Source organism: Petromyzon marinus, chromosome 12 (genome assembly GCF_048934315.1).
Source record: "Petromyzon marinus isolate PM22_M1 ecotype Great Lakes invasive population chromosome 12, UKy_Petmar_22M1.pri1.0, whole genome shotgun sequence".
Classification (NCBI taxonomy): domain Eukaryota; kingdom Metazoa; phylum Chordata; class Hyperoartia; order Petromyzontiformes; family Petromyzontidae; genus Petromyzon; species Petromyzon marinus.
The window spans coordinates 151,474-171,659 of NC_133678.1; the positions used below are offsets into that span (position 1 = coordinate 151,474).

The window sequence follows — 20,186 nt, forward strand, 5'->3', positions numbered from 1 at the left end:
CTATTCAGTTACGAGAGTGGAATATTTTCAGTGGCCTGGCAAAAGTGTTTCGAAACTTAGCTTCCATATTCATCTCGGTGTTCATTCATCTGTGACCCACCAAAGGTATTTAAAAGCCCTGTCCGGCTGTACAAGTGTAGAGTATTGTGAGTAACCAATGAGGGGGTGAGCGGAAGGAGGTGCGAGCGGGTTGAGAGTCAAGGATGATATAACGTCAACGGGTTACGTAAGGGGCTTTCGGAAAAACACTTTCTGCAACGTGGGTGGGGCCGAGCTGGGGGGAGGAGCCGCTCAAGGGGTTCTTAAGGGGGACCCCGTGATGGGGGCGTGGTCGTCGTTGGGTGCCAGGGTAAGGACCGGCTGGAAGAGGGTCTCTCTCCTCGTCGTGGAGCGGTGTTGGCTGATCCCCCACTCCGTGCAGACAAGTGAGAGAGCCAAATGGATAGCCGAGGGTAGGGTCTAAATAGTATTCAGTGTCCGGGTGAAGGACCGAGATAGAGTGCACCTACACTGGTTTGAGTGTAGGATGCCGAGTGTGAGAGTGTTTTAATAAATGGCAACAGCCGTTATAGTATTCCTCGTCTCCACGTGGTTGTACTGCACAACACAAGTACACAGTGGAAACGGGATGGTAAATGACAGTGCTCCACATCGCCATTTATCAGAAGACCAAACACGTGTGCATCGCCACTATTCAGAACGGTTCCTATACCGCGATGCTTCTGCAAATGGGGAAATCGCAGACAGTATGGGCTGCTGCAGTTCGAATCGACTTCATAGCGGCACCTCCACATCACTAGTTCCAACGTGGAATGACCACGTCACAAGAGACGCGAGTGGCAGCTGTAAAAGTGGCGATCCTATCGTGACAGAGACTTTCAGCACAACCCCTTCCATTATCATTATTATGATGATTATTGCGCTCACTGAAAATGTGTGCAATTGTATTATCCCAGCAGTAAATCCAGTGGTGCTGATTTATATCTGGCAACTGACCGTGTAATTTGTCCCTTGCTCAGTCAAGTGTGGGGCTGGGTGCTCTATTCCATTGGTGGCCCAGATATATGGTGGAAACTCCACATTCCTATGGAGGGATAGTCTTTTACTAGGATGACTACTGTTTACTTCCAAAAAGTGACATTCATTTTTATCAGTTAAGGGATGATGATGATGATACTAAACAGTGGACAAGGCAATGTTGAATACTCCTGGCCAGGTCCTTTCCTGGTACACAATATGGGTGCGTGTACAAAGATCAAAGTGCAGTGGGTTAGCCATTGCACCACCACTCCTCGCAGGTTGCTCGTACATCATTCAGGGTACACCACATCAGTCACAAACCATTTGCAAACGCCTGCCACATATCCACACCCAGAGTGCCCAAGATTGATGCCCCGGCACTTAGACAAGCACACAAATGTTCCCGCCGCGGTCAATAATCGCGCTCTCTCGACATCCCCCAGCTACTGTCAGCACACCGGCAAATGGTTAACGTGACCACTTAGGCAAGGGAAAACATTCTCCTGGACTCGATGTATACAGACATCTCAATGCCTGAATGATTTTAATGTTTTGACATCTTGATTTGGCTGTGAATTTTTTTTTCATTTTGGGAGAAAATAGAATTCCTATTTAATCGTAGCAGGTTATGGGGACAGCAGTGATTGATTGTCTGTATTGCTAGCAGCTGTCACATCAGTGTTTGGTGGGGTGGGTGGAGCGAATGCATAAGAGGGGGGGGGACGAGCCATCCCCTTAGTAACGAGCCTCCGTTCCCATGGGAATGACGCCATGGTTACCATGATGCAATGGGGTCCAACAACCAATGGTATTATTTTTGCATGAAGTTCGCAGAACTTGTACCCTGTTTGTGCGCCTGTGTGGTTGTCTGTGTGTATTCATAATAATTCTTCTTTGGTTCTTTCGGTAAAGTCACGTAGAATGAGAATAAAATAATAAATTGATAAAATAAAATAACACAATAATATTCTCACGACGTTTCGGCCACAACACAAGCGGCCTTCATCAGGTGAAGGGACGAGAATGTCTGGTAGGACAGCGCTGGAGTGAAAAAAGCCACGTTCAGATCACGACCTTTAAGCTGTGTCAGAAGAAACAAAGCGCCTTGACAAAGGAATTAGCATATAATTTAGCATTGAAATGGCCGAGTGATTAGCTTGTGATGGTCACAGAAATGGCTATGTTAAAGTTAAAGCATACACATCCGCAGAGGCACCCCTTGACAAAGGAATTAGCATAGAATTTAGCATTGAAATAGCTAAGTTAAAGCATACACATCCGCAGAGGCACCCCTTGACAAAGGAATTAGCATAGAATTTAGCATTGAAATAGCTAAGTTAAAGCATACACATCCGCAGAGGCACCCCTTGACAAAGGAATTAGCATAGAATTTAGCATTGAAATAGCTAAGTTAAAGCATACACATCTGCAGAGGCACCCCTTGACAATGGAATTAGCATAGAATTTAGCATTGAAATAGCTGAGTGATTAGCTTGTAACTGGTCACAGAAATAGCTATGTTTAAAGTCAGAGCATACACATTCACCGAGGCACCTAGTACAAATCAAACAGGAGAATTTAGCATTGAAATAACTAGGTGAATTTAGCATTGAAATAATTGAGTGATTAGCTAGTGACTGGTCACAGAAATGGCTATATTGAAGTCAAGGTCTACACATCTGAGCTATTCACAGTAACTGGGTATACAATACAATGTATAATGAATACTACATAGTGAACCAATAAAAAAACTAAAATATAAATTACCTAAATGTCATCAATAAACTCTATATTCTCCAATCAGCTAAGCTACCAACAATAAGTCGTTATATATCACAATGCTATATGGCGAAAAAATGGGTGGATTCTTACCCTCAAATTTAGCAACACGGATAGCTACGGGCCCCGTTCAGACGGACGAGTTCATCCAAGGTCGGAACAGAGGAGGGGTAGAGAGACAGCTGCGAGGCGCTATTATACTCCATGTTGTAAACCATACCATTAACCGTGGTGTGAGAGGTATTAAGAGTCAATGCTGGTGAAAGAGCTGCGGTCTGAAGGTCATCGTAAAATACAATTAATTAAGAACGGAAATGGTTTAAAACATCTTTCCAATGGTTACTAAGCCAGAATCCATCTTCTCGGTTGAAATTGTCTCTGTGCTTGTATATGTGAATGGCCTCATGAACGAATCTCTCATGGTAGCCGGTTGGTTTGCAAAGAACCTCCGTCTTGGAAAAGTCAATGTCATGTGAGCCCACTGAATTATAACAGTGATCTGCCACGGCAGAGGAGTTCGTCCTACCGTGTTTCAAGTCTGCTTTATGTTCACGGATGCGGTCCGAGATATGTCGTTTGGTTTCTCCAATGTAGCTACTACCACAGAGGCACTTTAGTTTGTAAATGCCCGGGTACTGTATGTCTGGAACAGCATCTTTTACAGATGGAACTAGATCACGGATTTTATGTATTGTGTTGAATCGGACCTGGATCTTGTGTTTATTCAGGATTTTGGAGATCTTTTTAGTGACCCCTGCAATGTAGGGTAAGGTGATGGTTTTGAGTGGCTCCACAAGAGAATCCTTCTTCATGACTGGAGTGATGGCTTTGCGGATTGTGTAGTCGGAGTAACCATTAGCCCTGAGAGCCTGGTGTACGTGCTTGAGTTCACTGGTAATGTGTTCCTGGTCGGAAATGCATTGGGCTCTATGGTATAGAGTCTTGATGAGGGAGTTCTTCTGGGATAGATGGTGGTGGGAATCCGGTTTCAAGTAAGCATCTGTATGGGTGGCTTTCCTGTAGACAGAGTGGCTCATTGAACCATCATGTCTCCTTTTAATGAAGACATCCAAAAAGGGTAGTTTGCCATCTTTTTCGACCTCCATGGTAAATCTGATGGCTGGGTGTATGGAATTGATGTGGTCGCGGAATTGGTCTAGGTGTCATCCACGTGGATGACACCTTTGTCATCTGGCCACATGGCCAGCCTGCTCTAGACCAATTTATTGATAACATTAGATAATTTATATTTTAGTTTTTTATTGGTTCACTATGTAGTATTCATTATACATTGTATTGTATACCCAGTTACTGTGAATAGCTCAGATGTGTAGACCTTGACTTCAACATAGCCATTTCTGTGACCAGTCACTAGCTAATCACTCAGTTATTTCAATGCTAAATTCGCCTAGTTATTTCAATGCTAAATTCTCCTGTTTGATTTGTACTAGGTGCCTCGGTGAATGTGTATGCTCTGACTTTAAACATAGCTATTTCTGTGACCAGTTACAAGCTAATCACTCAGCTATTTCAACGCTAAATTCTATGCTAATTCCTTTGTCAAGGGGTGCCTCTGCGGATGTGTATGCTTTAACTTAGCTATTTCAATGCTAAATTCTATGCTAATTCCTTTGTCAAGGGGTGCCTCTGTGGATGTGTATGCTTTAACTTAGCTATTTCAATGCTAAATTCTATGCTAATTCCTTTGTCAAGGGGTGCCTCTGCGGATGTGTATGCTTTAACTTTAACATAGCCATTTCTGTGACCAGTCACAAGCTAATCCCTCGGCCATTTCAATGCTAAATGATATGCTAATTCCTTTGTCAAGGCGCTTTGTTTCTTCTGACACAGCTTAAAGGTCGTGATCTGAACGTGGCTTTTTTCACTCCAGCGCTGTCCTACCAGACAGTCTCATCCCTTTACCTGATGAAGGCCGCTTGTGTTGTGGCCGAAACGTCGTGAGAATATTATTTTGTTATTTTATTTTATCAATTTATTATTTTATTCTCATTCTACGTGACTTTACCAAAATAACCAAAGAAGATGAATCCTTGCAGTCACGAAAGCTTTAAATCGAAATTCATAATAATTGCTAAGTGCAGCCTTGTGTCAATCCGTGTCACCACTGATGTTTGCTCTGGCTGGAAATCGAACTCAGGTCGTCAGGTAAATACATAACGTAAACTATGAACCTATTGACATGCATATGTAACTCATCAATCCTATGTAACTCATCACACATATGTAAATCACCAACCAGTGCTGGTGCTAGCCCTATGGGAGCAATTTGGTTTGGGGAACCCCATTTCAATTTGTCAAATCCTAGTGAGATGACAAGGGGGGTATAGACAAGAGATGAAGTGAGATTAGGGAAACATGGATAAAAATAGGCATAGTGAGTTGAGAGAAGAGAGATGCAGACGACAAAGATGAGAGACTAATTGAATGTGTATGCTATGTATTGGGATTTTAAAGTAATCTGATATCTCATGGCATGAATCCAGAGTCACTGAACCGGCTTGGTGCCCCAGAGATTTTTCTTGGCTTGTTGATGCCACCGCTGTCTCCAAGGTGCAGACATTGGCTCAGAGAGAGTTGGAGGCCCTGGTTGGGTCAGTCAGAGTCATCTGTCGCCTGTTACACGTGTAGTGGATTCAACTGAGCCGCAGACGTACTCTTTGGAGGCAACATTTATTGATACCAACACAAAGGGGTAACTGTCCTTTTACCAGATAACAACCTATGGTGGTGGACCACCAGGATAACTACACACTATGGTGGTGGACCACCAGGCAAACTACACCCAATGGTGGTGGACCACCAGGCTAACTACACACTATGGTGGTCGACCACCAGGCTAACTACACCCTATGGTGGTGGACCACCAGGCTAACTACACACTATAGTGGTGGACCACCGGGCTAACTACACAGTATGGTGGTGGACCACCAGGCTAACTACACACTATAGTGGTGGACCACCAGGCTAACTACACCCTACGGTGGAGGACCACCAGGCTAACTACACACTATGGTGGTGGACCACCATGCTAACTACACCCTATGGTGGTGGACCACCAGGCTAACTACACACTATGGTGGTGGACCACCAGGCTAACTACACAATATGGTGGTGGACCACCAGGCTAACGACACACTATGGTGGTGGACCACCAGGCTAACTACACCCTATGGTGGTGGACCACCAGGCTAACTACACACTATGGTGGTGGACCACCAGGCTAACTACACACTGGTGGTGGACCACCAGGCTAACTACACACTATGGTGGTGGACCACCAGACTAACAACACTAATCACATTGGGAGTAGCTACAACGGACAGAACCCCGGCTTGGGTCCAGGTCCACGTGTTGGTGACTCTTCTCGGACGTAGAATGTAGATCTTTAGGATGACAACAGCAACGCAGACCCCCGGTCCCTCTGGGGACCCGGTTTATATTCTCACGGGTTGTGGCTGGCGCCGCCCTTGGCCACGCCCACCTTCTCGAATCCTCTAGCAGGAACTCGCCCGACACGTGACCACCCCTAGCTCCCCACTTGGGGCCCCTGTGTAGATCTTACCCATCACGTGCCTTCCAGAGTCAACCAGAGTGCCATGGCCTACATTGACTCCATTCATGGCCGGCACCCTCACACTGCACGCCGAGCATGGTGCCACTCAGCGCTCTTTATCAGCGCTCACCGAGCCCCTCTAGGGCTGGTACTACACCCACATGTACGGGGTGTCCACGATGGCGATACATAGCACACCGAGCCTCGCTAGGGCCGGCGTCACACAGTGACATCCGCAATGTCACTACAAGTGTGTGAAGTTCATAGCGCTCAGCTCATTAGGCAGGCGGGAATGAATACTCTGTCAACGGCCACACTAATTACATGATTGTTTTGGGTAATAGGTTCTTCCGTATGTACGCAAGGTAGAGTGCCTCTTTCCGCTCGCAGCAGTCGTGCAGCTCTCCACTTAGTGCACAAAATCCACAGGTTGGGAAGTGGCGAGTGGTGCCCGACGCATGGCCCCGCGCACTGCTGGTGGTTGCACAAAGTCATCGGAAGTTTATTTACCCTGGCCATAGGAATGTGGTATTTTCACCACGGACTCAGGGTTGTAAACAGATCAGCATTGGTGCAATGATTCAATGCTAATTTGAGCGGGAAAACACTCTTCCTTGATGTCTAATACCCATTTGTGGGTACGTGCCCAAAATGTATGTGTGTGCACGTACGCATATGCGTGTATGTACGTGCATGCGTGGGTGCAAACTCACTAATCTGTGTGTGCGTGCACGCGTGCGCAGATGCTCGCCATCATCTCCATCCTGTTCATCGTGCTGTCCACGATCGCGCTGTCGCTCAACACACTGCCCGAGCTGCAGCACAAGGACGAGTACGGCCACTTCACGGACAACCCGAGCCTGGCGCACGTCGAGGCCGTGTGCATCGCGTGGTTCACCACCGAGTACATGTTGCGCTTCCTCTCCTCACCCAACAAATGGAAGTTCTTCAAAGTGAGACCCGCAGAGCTTCCGGCCGCTCGTGCGCGCGTCTGTGGACATGCCCTACCGTGGGCAGCAGTGGTGGCACAGCGGTTGGCGCAGAGTGCTGCGTATATATAAAATTACACAAACCCAGCACCGCAGAGACCCTACTCTGATTCACGTTCACAGCCAACACTGGTAACAACTATCTGAACTTGTCCTGGGTCTCCCGCAAGGTTGACTCAGCCGTAAAAAATTGTGTGAATATCAACACTGGAGAGACACAGTTGGCCAGGCGTGGTGTTGCCCACCCATTTTCTGCAGCTAGATAGATTGTTCCATCAGAGGACTGTGATGGATCATAACTGCAGATTAACTCACTGATGTTGGATTACATTGGCTCCTGCGTAATATTGGAGTGTACCATCTGTGCAAGGGGTGGGGGGTTGCCACATAAAACATAATATATTTGCTACTATGAACAAACCACCCTGCTTTAGAAGGGTTGAACCTGGTTATTACTTGGTTTGGAAACCACCAGAGCTTGCCATGTGTTGTAGGCTTGGGGGCTGCGAGTTGTGATCAGGAGATTTCAGTGCTGAGATTCACCCCCTCATGTACAGCGTGGTCGTGTGTCCTCCGGGTTCTCCAATGTCCTCCAATGTCCTCCCACACAACGCCAAACACTTGTTAACGGAATTGGCTAAACATCCCAACGCATATGTTGGTCATGTTCATGATTTAACGCCTCAACCTGTTTCCACTCTCCTTGTCATTTATTCTGTCCGTACTGTGGCGAATATAAACGATGAGTTAATGATATTTTAATGATCTCGGATATCACAAGGGCATACCTTGTAAAAGGTCCACGTGTGTTGCAGTAATTCCTCAACAGGAATGCGTATTTCTTAAATATTGTGTCGAGAAGTCTATTCGTCACATTATTCTTCAGAGAAAGGAATATTAATGTGCACTCACTGATTGTCTGCTCTTCCCTTCTTTGTAATTGAATGTGGTCTAATGTCTGCTCAAGGGTGCTCTCAACGTAATTGACCTGCTCGCCATCCTGCCCTACTACATCACCATCTTCCTCACCGAATCCAACAAGAGTGTGCTGCAGTTCCAGAATGTGCGTCGCGTCGTCCAAATCTTCAGAATCATGAGGATCTTGAGGATCCTCAAGCTGGCTCGCCACTCAACGGGCCTGCAGTCACTGGGGTTCACGCTGCGCCGCAGCTACAACGAGCTCGGCCTGCTCATCCTCTTCCTCGCCATGGGCATCATGATCTTCTCCAGCCTCGTCTTCTTTGCCGAGAAGGATGAGCAAGACACCAAGTTTAAGAGCATCCCGGCATCCTTCTGGTGGGCAACCATCACCATGACCACGGTGGGCTACGGGGACATCTACCCACAGACGCTGCTCGGCAAGATCGTGGGTGGCCTTTGCTGCATCGCGGGCGTGCTCGTCATCGCCCTGCCCATCCCCATCATCGTCAACAACTTCAGCGAGTTCTACAAGGAACAGAAGCGGCAGGAGAAGGCGGTGAAACGGCGTGAAGCGCTCGAGCGCGCCAAGCGCAACGGCAGCATCGTGTCAATGAACTCTAAGGAGGCATGCGCCCGTGGCCTGGAGCTGTCCGACATGTCTCAGCATCACGGCTCCAGCATCGAGGTGCACAAGGAGAAGGAGGCCGATGCTCTGCAGCAGCAGCAGTGCTCGCCGGGCCGCTGGAAATGGGGGCGTCGCTCCGTGACCTCCCTCGTGGAGACTGGCTCAGTCAAATCCCTCGAGCTCAAGACGAGCGAGTCACCCAGCCCGCGGGAAAAGCGGGCTACGGCAGCGACCGATAACGTGGAGGCGGCGGCTGCGGCATCGACCGGCTTTGCTGGCACCACCTCGAACCCAGTGCCCGGAGACTCACAAAGGCTTAGCGTGGAGCGGTTGGAGGAGATGTTCGACGAGATGGCAAAGTCTCGGCCCCCTGTGGACCCGATGACCCTGTCCGCGAGCTCAGGGGAGTGGCCTCCAATGGCCGCAGAGGGGCGGACGGGCCCACTGCCCACCGTCTCCTCGGACTTGCACTTCCAGGGGCTGACAGGCAGCACGGGCAGCGAGCAGCACCCAGAGATGCGAAGTTTCTCCAGCGTCGACAGCTTCACAAGCTGCACCTCCGAGTTCCTGGACAGTGACCGCCCACTCAGCTTCATGTCCGGCCTGTCCGAAGTGGCTGGCGATCCACGGCCCAAGCCCCTGCCCATTATCAGCGAGTGCGGCAAGGGCGTCACGCCATGGACCAAGCCGCCGGCAGGGGTGCGGTCCAGCTGGCACGTCGGCGACGCGCACACGCCGCTCCAGCGTCAGCAGCACCACAGGGCTCCCTTCGGCAGCGCGCAGAGGGAGACCTGCGGCAGCATCAGGAGCCGCCCCGTGTATCCTGCTGCCACCGCCACGGCAAAACCGTGGAGCAACAAGGGCTGGAGCAGCCTGGCGGAGCTGAGCACGCAGCCGCTGGCACTGGGTGCCGTGGGGAAGGGTCTGTCTGGGTCGTCCCTCAGTGCCACGCAACCGGGTGTAAATACGGCTGAGGCAGCCGCGAAGCGGCCCAACTCTGGCATGCTGCCGACGAGGGAGAATGAAGACAACAGCGCTGGTGGCACTGGGGACGGTGCGGCGAGACCGTCCAGTTCCCGCTTCTGCGACGACGGCGGTGCTGTCCCGGAAACCCGCGCGGCCTCCCAGGGGGAAGCAAACCACGTGGAGGCGGTTCTGCCTCCGGCCACCGCCCGCCGCTTCGATGGCCACATCGCGGAGCCCGGATACGGACAGAACCACGTGCGTGCCACGTCGGCGCCGCTCGATCACAAGGTGCTCCTGGCACCGGAGGGAGACGGCACCGAAGACGCAGAGGCGCTGTCCACCGTGTGTGAGACCAGCATGTGAGAGCGCCCCCATTCCTCCCAACGCGGGACGTGAAAACCAGCTCGGCGAGTGGTGGTGCCGCGCAACCAGCCAGCGGTGTAGAGAAGCTGAATCGTTGCTGTCGTGCGTGGCGCGTGGCGGTTGGTGCCGTGCCGGCCGAGTGTGCGGGAGGTGCCGTGTGGGGCGAGTGTGCGGGAAGTGCCGGCGCAGCTGGAGGAGCATGATGGGTGCCGTTCCGTGGCGCGCGCACGGAAAGCCGAATGAGACGCGAGAGCCCTCCCTGGGAACTGTGCCCCGGAGGATGTTTTTGCTCGTGTTTTTCTCCCATCTTCATTCAATTATTTTTTTGTCCATTCTGTTAAATTCAGGGATGCAGACAAACGGTGGGCATTATATTATGGGCAACCAGGTAACGTTCGGTTGGCTGCTGATGCGAAAGAGGAAACGGCAATGGATGACTACAGTGGCAGAAATAAATCGTGTTTAATTAATCTTTAATTAATCTTACAAATCCCGCGCAGTGAGCCGATTGCGATTAATTATCCCCAAAGTGAGACTGAGAGTGGTGTTTTCTGATGGGAGGATGGCATCCTCGCCTCCCAATAAGGCACGTAATGTTGCCCGATTACCGGCTTAATCCTTGGAAACGCACGCCATCACGACCCGTGCGTGGTTCCACGGTGCTGGAAGGGAAAACCTCTCGGGAATTGAGAAAATTATTGCCACGCTAATGAAGCTCGCAGCGAACATTACGAGTTGCCGCTGTTGTCGCCCGCGTTTGTTTGCTTCACACTTGAGGATGCTTAGTTTTGTCGTGACATGCCTTTTTGCTGGTTTGGAATGACGACAGCGTGCAATAACCAGGCCCGTCAGGAGGAATAAATGACACAAAAAACCTACTCCAGCCGCACAAAGCTCACGAGGAGAATGTAAACACTCTACTTTTATCAGCGCAGCTGCAAATTATGCATATGTAAATGGGACATTTCGGCTTTTTGTGTTGGTTTGTTTCATTTCATTGGTTCCGCAGAGATACGCTGAAAACAAGCTTCGCAAGCATTTGCGAAGCTTGTTTTCATCCCTGGCCATCGCTGGCAGCAGATGGGAATGAAAATTGACCGGAGCAAGAAGCGAGCGATCAGCCCTCTCCTCTTCTCATTCCATTCCTCATCAGACAAAAAAGGAAGCACTTTGTGGAGGATACGTTTCATAATAAACGAGAGTGAACGGCAAATGGAAAAGCTTCCCGCAAGATCTTCCCAGGAGTCCAGATGATCGGGTCCTGGATATTGCGTCCTCACTCTGTTACCACAATGGTGGTTCATCCGAATACCAGTCGCAACGGGAGTTCCTGTAACATTGTTAAAGTAACAATCTCATGCATTGTTAATGCCGGTTTTAAATACTAGTTATAATGGTATAAAATGCATCAACTGCCCTCCACAAACACACACACTTGTGCTCAGTCATTCAGATGCATACACACACATGCATCTGTATTCTCTATCAAACGTGTACACATATATACCCACACTCACATTCGTGCGCGCTACCCCTCGTTCCATCTCGACGCCCCCTCCCCTCCACCATCTCACACTGACCTAACGACCATTTCCATGGTCGCTTCACCTTCACAGCCGTTCACCGTCACGGCGGAGACGCGAAGCTCTGTCACCCGGCTATGAAAACACAAACTCGCACCACAGACGCTCAGATCCACGCGCAGGTTGCTTTCCGTTTGTCACGATTTTTTATTTTACTTTCCCTGCCCCCACAACAAAGCCGCCCCCTGCTCCGAGTATGCTATGCAGACGTCCCATCCGCCTGTGGTCTCTGCATGCTCACGGTTCACCTCGCCCATCGCTTTCCGAGCTCTCGTCGAGACGACTTCGATAACAGTGGCGGTGGTTGTGTTTCTTGGGGTGGTGTTTATGCTAATAATGGTGATGGTGGTGGTCATAGTGGTGGTGATGATGATGATGTTGTGAATGCCAAAAGAGAAAACCGAACAAAAAGGTAAAACAAAAAAAGCCTGCCAAATATAAGGGGTAGGAGGAGTACACGAGGCCACCACCCCTGACCGCGATCCCAACCCCAGACCCAAACTGCACTGCCAAAATAAACGTGAGCCCAACTCTTCATGCGAACTAGCTAACCACACTTATACAGTAGCCCTGCCCAGAGCCTAAGCACGAAAGTCAACTAGACTCAACACCTGCTCCCAACCCTAACCACACTAACCAGATACCACCTCTAAACATAATCACACTCTATCCAAACGCTTGCCCTAACCAGTAACCCTAAACAGTCCCAAGCACTAGCCCTACCCATAACCCTACCCATAACCCTTAGCACGCTGGCCAAGCAGCCCCAAACAATACTCCTATTCCTTACCCCAACCACACTTGCTAACATAACTCTCTCTAGTCCTAAGCACACTAACCAACAAGCCTCTAACATTAGACCAGCCCCTAACCCTACCCACACTACCAGCCGTCTGGGACGCTCTTCCTGAAATAAGTTCAACATACATACACGCAACCAGTCCCCATCACTGGCCCTACCACTGAAACCATTCCTGTCACTAGCCCCACATCGGGGCTCTGCGCAATCCCCTTGTCATTTTTTATTATTTTTTCAGGTTTAGTTTTTACATCGCTGGGATGAAGGAATCATTGTAACCAGGGCAGAGTGGCTGTGACAGGAGTGACACCGCCGTATCCTTGTACACAGATAGGCGGTTAAGACTTCTTACCCCTCGCCATAATGCAGTTGTGAAGTCTGCAGAATTTTGCGACGTGATAATGACAAACTGTAAACCAATAACAGCAGCCACAAGATACAGCTGCGATGCGCAATTAACGGCATGTAATGGGCAAAGTGATTTCCGATCCAATCGAGCTGGCAGGAGTAGGTGTCTGATAGGCCATCTTGCAGAGTTTTGAGTTCTGTCCCATTGTACGGGTGAGCACAGTGGTCTCCTGCCACGCCCAAAAACTCGAGGCAATTGGCCAAACATCCCAATGCAGAAACCTTGAGACACATCAGAGGCTTTTTCCAGGAATAACAAAATGAATGATCAAACACGAGTGCAATATGAGCCAATATGAAAATACTGGGCTGAAAAGTTACTGATAGTAAACGGTCGTTTAAATAAAAAATCAGGAAGACACTGCAAAGATTTGGTGGCCTACAGCCAGCCAATAGAACAATGAGAGTTGTAGCGAATGAACGGTCCGACTCGCCTTACAGCTGGACGAGGGAGGTAGCGAATTGAGTACATGGCTGTGTGCGATACGGGACACAGGGTAGGGTGCAATAACGTATCGCGCGATTATCCGAGAGATTATTGACCTTTACATAAGGTGCAAGTCAGCATTTCTCGGCGAGAAGCAAGTGATTTTTAGCCGTGTCTGTCCTTTTTTTTGTCATCGCCCGTATCAAACTAGAGCCGTGTTTTAAATACTCGTAAATACGATGGGCGCAGAGTGCGGGTGTATAGACGCGATGCGTCCTGTCTGTCTGTGTGCTGCTCGTGCGTGTCTCTCTGGGCTTGTCCCGATGTCTCCGGTGTAGCCTGCACGTGTCCGCATGTCTCCCTGTCCCCATGCCACACCTTGCTGTGACGGTGAAAGATTTGTTTTAAGTCTTCCCAGTGCAAATCCCAGCTGTGCCCGTGAGCGAGTAAGCGAGGTTTAGGCGGGCAGCTGCTGGTAACCCGGTTTAATCACCACCGACAAAATCACCGACTTCTCATTGAGGCAAAAGTAAACGTACGGCCCTACGCCTGCTCGCGCACACCACTGCTCAAGCGAACTCTCGATGGCACTTGGTCTACTCGTCCACGTTGACCGCGCGTCTTGAAAAAGTTGGGTGTACCCACATTTTACCTCGCCACATGCGAATCGACGAACAGTCGTGCATCCATTTATTATGCTGGGTGGAGGGATTTGCGAAATCCGCACCAATATTTCAGCTGCCGCGCCAGGAGATGAAATTAAATTGGTGACCTCTGGATTGCAAAAAAACTCTCAAATTCGTCAATAACACTGCCTTTAAATAAAAAATATATAATAGAGACCTGGAAGAGGATGGTCGTAGACTGTTAGGGCATATCTTGAATGTTACGCGTCGACTGTGGTGAAGTTGCGGGATCTGGCGAAGGGGAGAGAGCGTTGGCAGCAAGGAGCTGGTGGTGGCATCAGCGGCTTACCTCATGATCACATCCCATCTTGATTGGTCACTTCTGGCGTAGTGTACAGTACTGCGATTTATGTCAGTCCTGTCGATTTTACAAATAACTTGTATTGAAATAAACAGCACTTATTGGAATTAAAATTCTGCTTGCAAAGCCAGCAAAAGTTCCCTCCATGGCAAAATACCGTATTTTGCGCCAGCGAACTGGTCTACTCGTATCGGCAAACTCGTTGTGATCAGGGCAGCAGGGACCGTGTTGTCGCACCTGCAACCACTTCACGCAGCCTCCTCCCTCCTCGCTAGATGAGTGGACGTCCCTGGAATTTCAGCGATGGCTTATTCCAATTCTCTCATGAACTTTGCATTGTGTGTATATATACATATCTGTCTCTACACGCGTATTATGATCATTATTTATTTTTGTTTTCAATTGTGCGTCATCGCTCGAGTCTCCTGCCGCATGTTTTCACCTCCGCTGCAAGGACTTCCAACGGTGGGTCTCAACCTAACCAGCGCACGCATGCGTGCGTGGACCTGTACATACCCGTGACCTGCCAAGACGACCACCCCTCCTAGCCCCGCGCTTGCGCTCGGCAGGCGCTCGTGGCGGAGGTGCCCCACCTCGGGAGCTCACCAGCGCGCCAGGGCGGCGAACGGACGTGGGTCAGAACCTGAACTCTCAGCCTCAATCACCGCTCATCTGCAAGGCTGCTTTCGAGTCCCTGCCGATGACTCAACTACTCACCCACCCACCCTGGTCCTTGGAGTGGTGCGAAATATGCTCAACCTGGCTGCTTTATATCACAACCTCCGTACAGGAAAGAAATTGGGAGGGCATCGCCCCCCAACCACAACTGGGGCAGTGCACAATTAAACACTCGGAGTGGCGTGCCACCCACGCTAGACCGACAAAGCGAAGACTTGTGGGCCAAGGGCGAAACGATGGTCGGCTCGTGGTTGGCGGACGCAGGACAGACTCTCATTGCCTGACAGGAGCGAGGCGACGCCGTTAGCTCGCGGCTTCTTGCGGCGTGGCACTGGGACGGGCATTTGTGAGGCTGTTCATTGGTAATGCAATGTACTAATGAATGTCTGAATGTAAAGGCACAGACTATTTAAAGTATTATTGTACAGGAATAAATACTAAAACAATCAACAGAGGCCAATGTATGAAACGGTAAAGAGACGATATGTACTATACAGAGTGAAATTATTATAGTTGTGTAATTTATAAAACTAATACGATAATTTATAAACTGGGCAATTACCAATTTTGCACCTTACGTGAACCCTTCCCCCTCCCCCAATGGTGGATGTTCTCTGTTCGCTGTGCATTGCTGTTCTGTTTGGGCCATGCACGTGGACACGTGAGCTCGTGAGAGTGTCAGTGGGGAATTTGCTTCAACTTTCTCCATTTTTAAAAGCAATAACGTGTTCTTTTCCCGTTTTGGCTTTCGTTCACTGTCAATGTGCCACTCGGCAAGGTGCATTCCTCCTCCTTTTAACGGCTGTCATCTCCGCGTCGTGATCCCCCATCTCCCGTCCTCCGCCTCGTTATATGTGCCTGCTCGCCACGGCGTCCGTAACACAGCGTAGACTGCCGCTGGCGAGGTTGGTTCTCCCTCAGATCTAGGTTGAGGAGGGTAAACAAACTCCACTCTGGGTTTCCCGGCCTCGGGTGATAACGCGTGTATGGCGGATCGACTGAGAAAATAGAATTCCGAAAACTGGCAGTGGCTTCGTCATCATAGGTGCTTTCTCAGAGACCCGTAGGCTCACATAGAGATAGATTCACACAGGACTCACTCACACACAGACTCATCATACACTGACAAAGATACCAATAAACTCGCAATGAGACCCACAGACGTGCAGAGACCCATTGATACACTTGAATGCGCTGACAGTGGGTTTATCATCAGCACTTTCTAACAGAGGCTCATAGACTCATATAGAGACCTGCAGGCTAAAATAAAGACTCATAGCCTCACATGCAGACCCACTGCGAAACTGTAATGAACTGGCAGTGACTAGCCAGAGCACCACAGCCTCACAAAGAGACCCCTTGAGTAATTGGCCTGCACTGGCGGACGCAGTGGAGAACTGGTCTGGCGGAGCCCAGCAGGCAGCATGGTGATTACTGGACATCTGTGAAAAGAGCTTCATAGCTCATCGAATTTCTCCAGGAAAAAGAAAGATTCTGATTCCGGATGGAGCAAAGGAGCAATCTCACGTGCTCGAACCAACCAACGATTTTTGATTCATACGTAAATTGCTTCAGGTCACCCCTCCAGCCACTGGAGGTGCTCGAGGAGTAATCGTGTTTACGCCACCCGCTAGCCTCCGGAAGTTTCGTGGAGGGCTCCCTTCGGTGGAACAACCATACCTGCTCAGTAGTCCCACGGGACCACACCCACGGCCTCCAAGGTCTATTTCCCGGCTGGCAAGGTTTATGATGTCACGTTCTCACACGTGAGGTCAATGATGTCACATTCTCACGCGTGACAGCCTGAGAGCGTGGCTTTGACAGTTGGTGATGGAGAATAATATTTTGGCTGGAGGGAACTCGGTCAGGTCATCCATCAGACACGTCATGTGTTCCTGGGTCGTGCTTCCGAGGTCATGTCACACAACCCACGAGTGTCCGGGCTGACCAAGTTAGCCGCACGAAGCAGCTAACGTGGTCAGCCACACAGACAATAATGCGTGATTTCAATGTAATCATATCATGGAGTAATTTAGATGATTCCTTTAAAGTTTTCCAACTCCGTTTGATAGTGTTAATATTTCATTTTGGTCTGTTTATCTGTGTGTAGCGGGGGCTGGGGTTTGGAGTCACAGTAATCAGCATCAAGTTGATCCCAAATGAATACAAACTTTTTAAATATAAAGCCTTGTTGCTATTTTGAAATTAGTCTTTGCACGATTCCAAAAGTTAGAGATCAAAACCAGGGCTTAAAGGATAAGCCTTGTCGACCAAGGTGATGAAGTCATTATGTGTGAGGTCTCATTGTGCGGCTGAGAAGGTAGCATTATTATCGCTGATTGAACAGTCCTGAGGACAACACATGCTGATAATCATTACAGAACCCATGCGTGATCTGTCTTCCCGGCTGTATTTTATTTCATTTATTGTTTTTATTTCATGTTAGTGTTATTATTTGATTTCTGTGCGTTGTATTTTTTTACACTGTGTAATTCATTGTGTTTATTCTATTTCAAACGTCTCCCGCACCCACAAGTCCACAACCAACAATTCCACAACCAACAAATCCACAACCCACAAGTCCACAACCCACAAGTCCACAACCAACAATTGTACAACCAACAAGTCCACAACCAACAATTCCACAACACACATGTTCACAACCAACAATTCCACAACCCACAACCAACAAGGCCACAACCAACAATTCCACAACCCACAAGTCCACAACCAACAATTCTGCAACCACAACCAACAATTCCACAACCAACATTCCACAAACAAGACAACAACCAAGAATTCCACAACCAACAACTCCACACCCAACAAGTCCACAACCAACAATTCCACAATCAACAAATCCACAACCAACAACCGACCAGGTAATCTCTCAAGGTGCAATTTTCCTCTTCAAACTCCAGCCGCTAACACAGCGCATTTGGCCTGTCACACGTGGCCACGTTAGATCGACCACTGCTGGCACCCCATGAAGTGATACCAACTTCAAATGCCCCTGGGGTGATAGACTAAATCCCTCTCTGACAGGGATGTGAAATTTCAACTTTGTAATTGTAAGTCAAAAGCTCTTACAGCGACACCACCTTGCAGCCAGATTATTCATAGAATTGCGTTGTGATAATATAATTGCTGAGGCCACCAAAGTCAAGCGTGTATATCATGAATCTAGGCCACTGCGTAAAAGCCAGGGTGGTGGCGGCTTGGGCTTGCTGCCCACGCGGATAATTTCGCAGATTCCCCATCACCAGTGGAGGCGCTGTCTCTCTGATGTCCAGGCATGTCACCATTCTCCGATGCACAACATTCAAATGTCACATATTATTGTCATTATTTGATTCAAAAATCGATTCCTTATTTTTCTGATTGGTCGTAGTGTCTTGCGTGCATTGCCCATGTCACTTGTATTGTCTTCATTGCGCTGTCTTTCAGAGTTAAAGTGATTTCTGGCTCAGTTCGTACTGGGGTGGTGCCCATCAACCGTTTACAGCCCTGAGTTAGTGGGAATATTCCACATTCCTATGAAAGGGGCGAGTCTATCACTGATGACCTCCCCACAAAGTGGTGCTTATTTTATCGACCCCAGAAGGGTGATCGGCTGAGACAACCCCCAACCAAGACTTGAACTCGCAACCATTGGACTGCAAGCCGCTCACTCTGCCTCCGAGCCACTTCTTTGGTCGGGACAGTGCTGTCTGTACCTGTCTGGTCGGTACTGTTTGTCTCATCCACACTGCATGTCACTTGTACTGCCTCATTTTCATGGTCTCGTTCGTATTGGCTAAACTGTGTTGTTCATCTTATTTGTATTTTCTAGTTTGTCCGCTTTGTCTGCCTCGTCTGTGCGTTGGTGTCTCTTGCAATGCCGCGTGCCGCGTTACTTTGTACCGTGCGTTTAGTCCATCTCGATTGCTCTGCGCGTCTGCTCTGTAACTATCCACCTCGTTTGTTCTGACCCTTACAGCCTCATCACAATTGCATAAAATTATAAATGTACATGTGGAGATATGAATATATTCATACATTTTAACCTCCAAAGTCCAGCCCTAGGCAATCAAACCTAGCTCACCAGCTACAAGCAGTGTCTCTGACCCTAAACCACTAGCCAACCGACCTCTCGTACATAGCGAACCGATTAGCATGGTTATCTATGTACGGTGTGAAAAAAGTTCAACGTACATACATAGTGAATAGGTTAACCAAATCCTAGCCCTACCACTTACCAGCATGCCGACTGACCACGAGTCACAGCTCCACCACTCTTCGTTATCTTCCCAGTGTTCAGTGTTCACGGCGCTCAAGTTAGAATATGCAAATTGAGCTACACACTTTGTTCTATCTCTGCCTCCTGCAGGTCAAAATATGAAACAAACAACAAAATGAAAACTCAAATAAATTAAAGTGCCGGATCCCTGTGGAGGGGTCACGCTGGAGGAGGTGATGTATCCGTGCCTGTCCCGTCTGTTTATCTGTCAGAATGTTGTTATGAAGCCCTGATGTTCTACCAAATCTGAACTGTCATGCTAGTGTATGATAATTAAAGCTGAATAATGAGAATATCAACATTAAAGTCTTTTTTTAAAAAAACAACCGCAGATGTTTACGAGTCGTTAACAAAACCCCACCAGTGACGGAGTGTTGTGAGGAGAGTCCACCTGGGGGTCGTCTCGATACTTAACATCTCGCTTGCAAGGGTGTCTGGATGTAATTTTTACAGTGTACCATCGCACTTTATCATCAGAAAACTGAACACGTTTGTTATTAACAATGCGTGGCCTTCAACGGAAACATACGACAATAGCAGGCGACGTTTCGGGCAATGGCCCTTTTTCATTGCATGTGCTTGTGCACCACAGCTAACGCAGTGTCACCAATCACTTGTTCACCTTGCAAGCGCACTGCCATGATTTGGAAAGGTTAATTTAAGTGTTGCTGAGCACAGGCCCAGAGACCCAAATCATCAAGCGGCCAGAAACAAACAGCACGATTAAAGTTGCAAGAGATGAGTGAACACGTTGCATTTAACTTTCGTGTTTAGGTGTTGACCCCCCC

At 48.8% G+C, this 20,186-nt stretch overlaps 1 protein-coding gene across 1 annotated transcript in view; it reads left to right on the plus strand.

Moving 5' to 3' along the window:
- LOC116941730 (potassium voltage-gated channel subfamily B member 1-like) overlaps window positions 1-19,724 on the plus strand; it is a 162,689-nt gene extending 142,965 nt beyond the window's left edge. The window contains exons 3-4 of the mRNA XM_076066450.1: window positions 7,117-7,326; window positions 8,330-19,724. Coding sequence (XP_075922565.1) covers window positions 7,117-7,326; window positions 8,330-10,237 — 2,118 coding nt within the window. The 3' untranslated portion in view covers window positions 10,238-19,724. The remainder of the gene's footprint in view (window positions 1-7,116; window positions 7,327-8,329) is intronic.
- The last annotated feature ends 462 nt before the right edge of the window (window positions 19,725-20,186 follow it).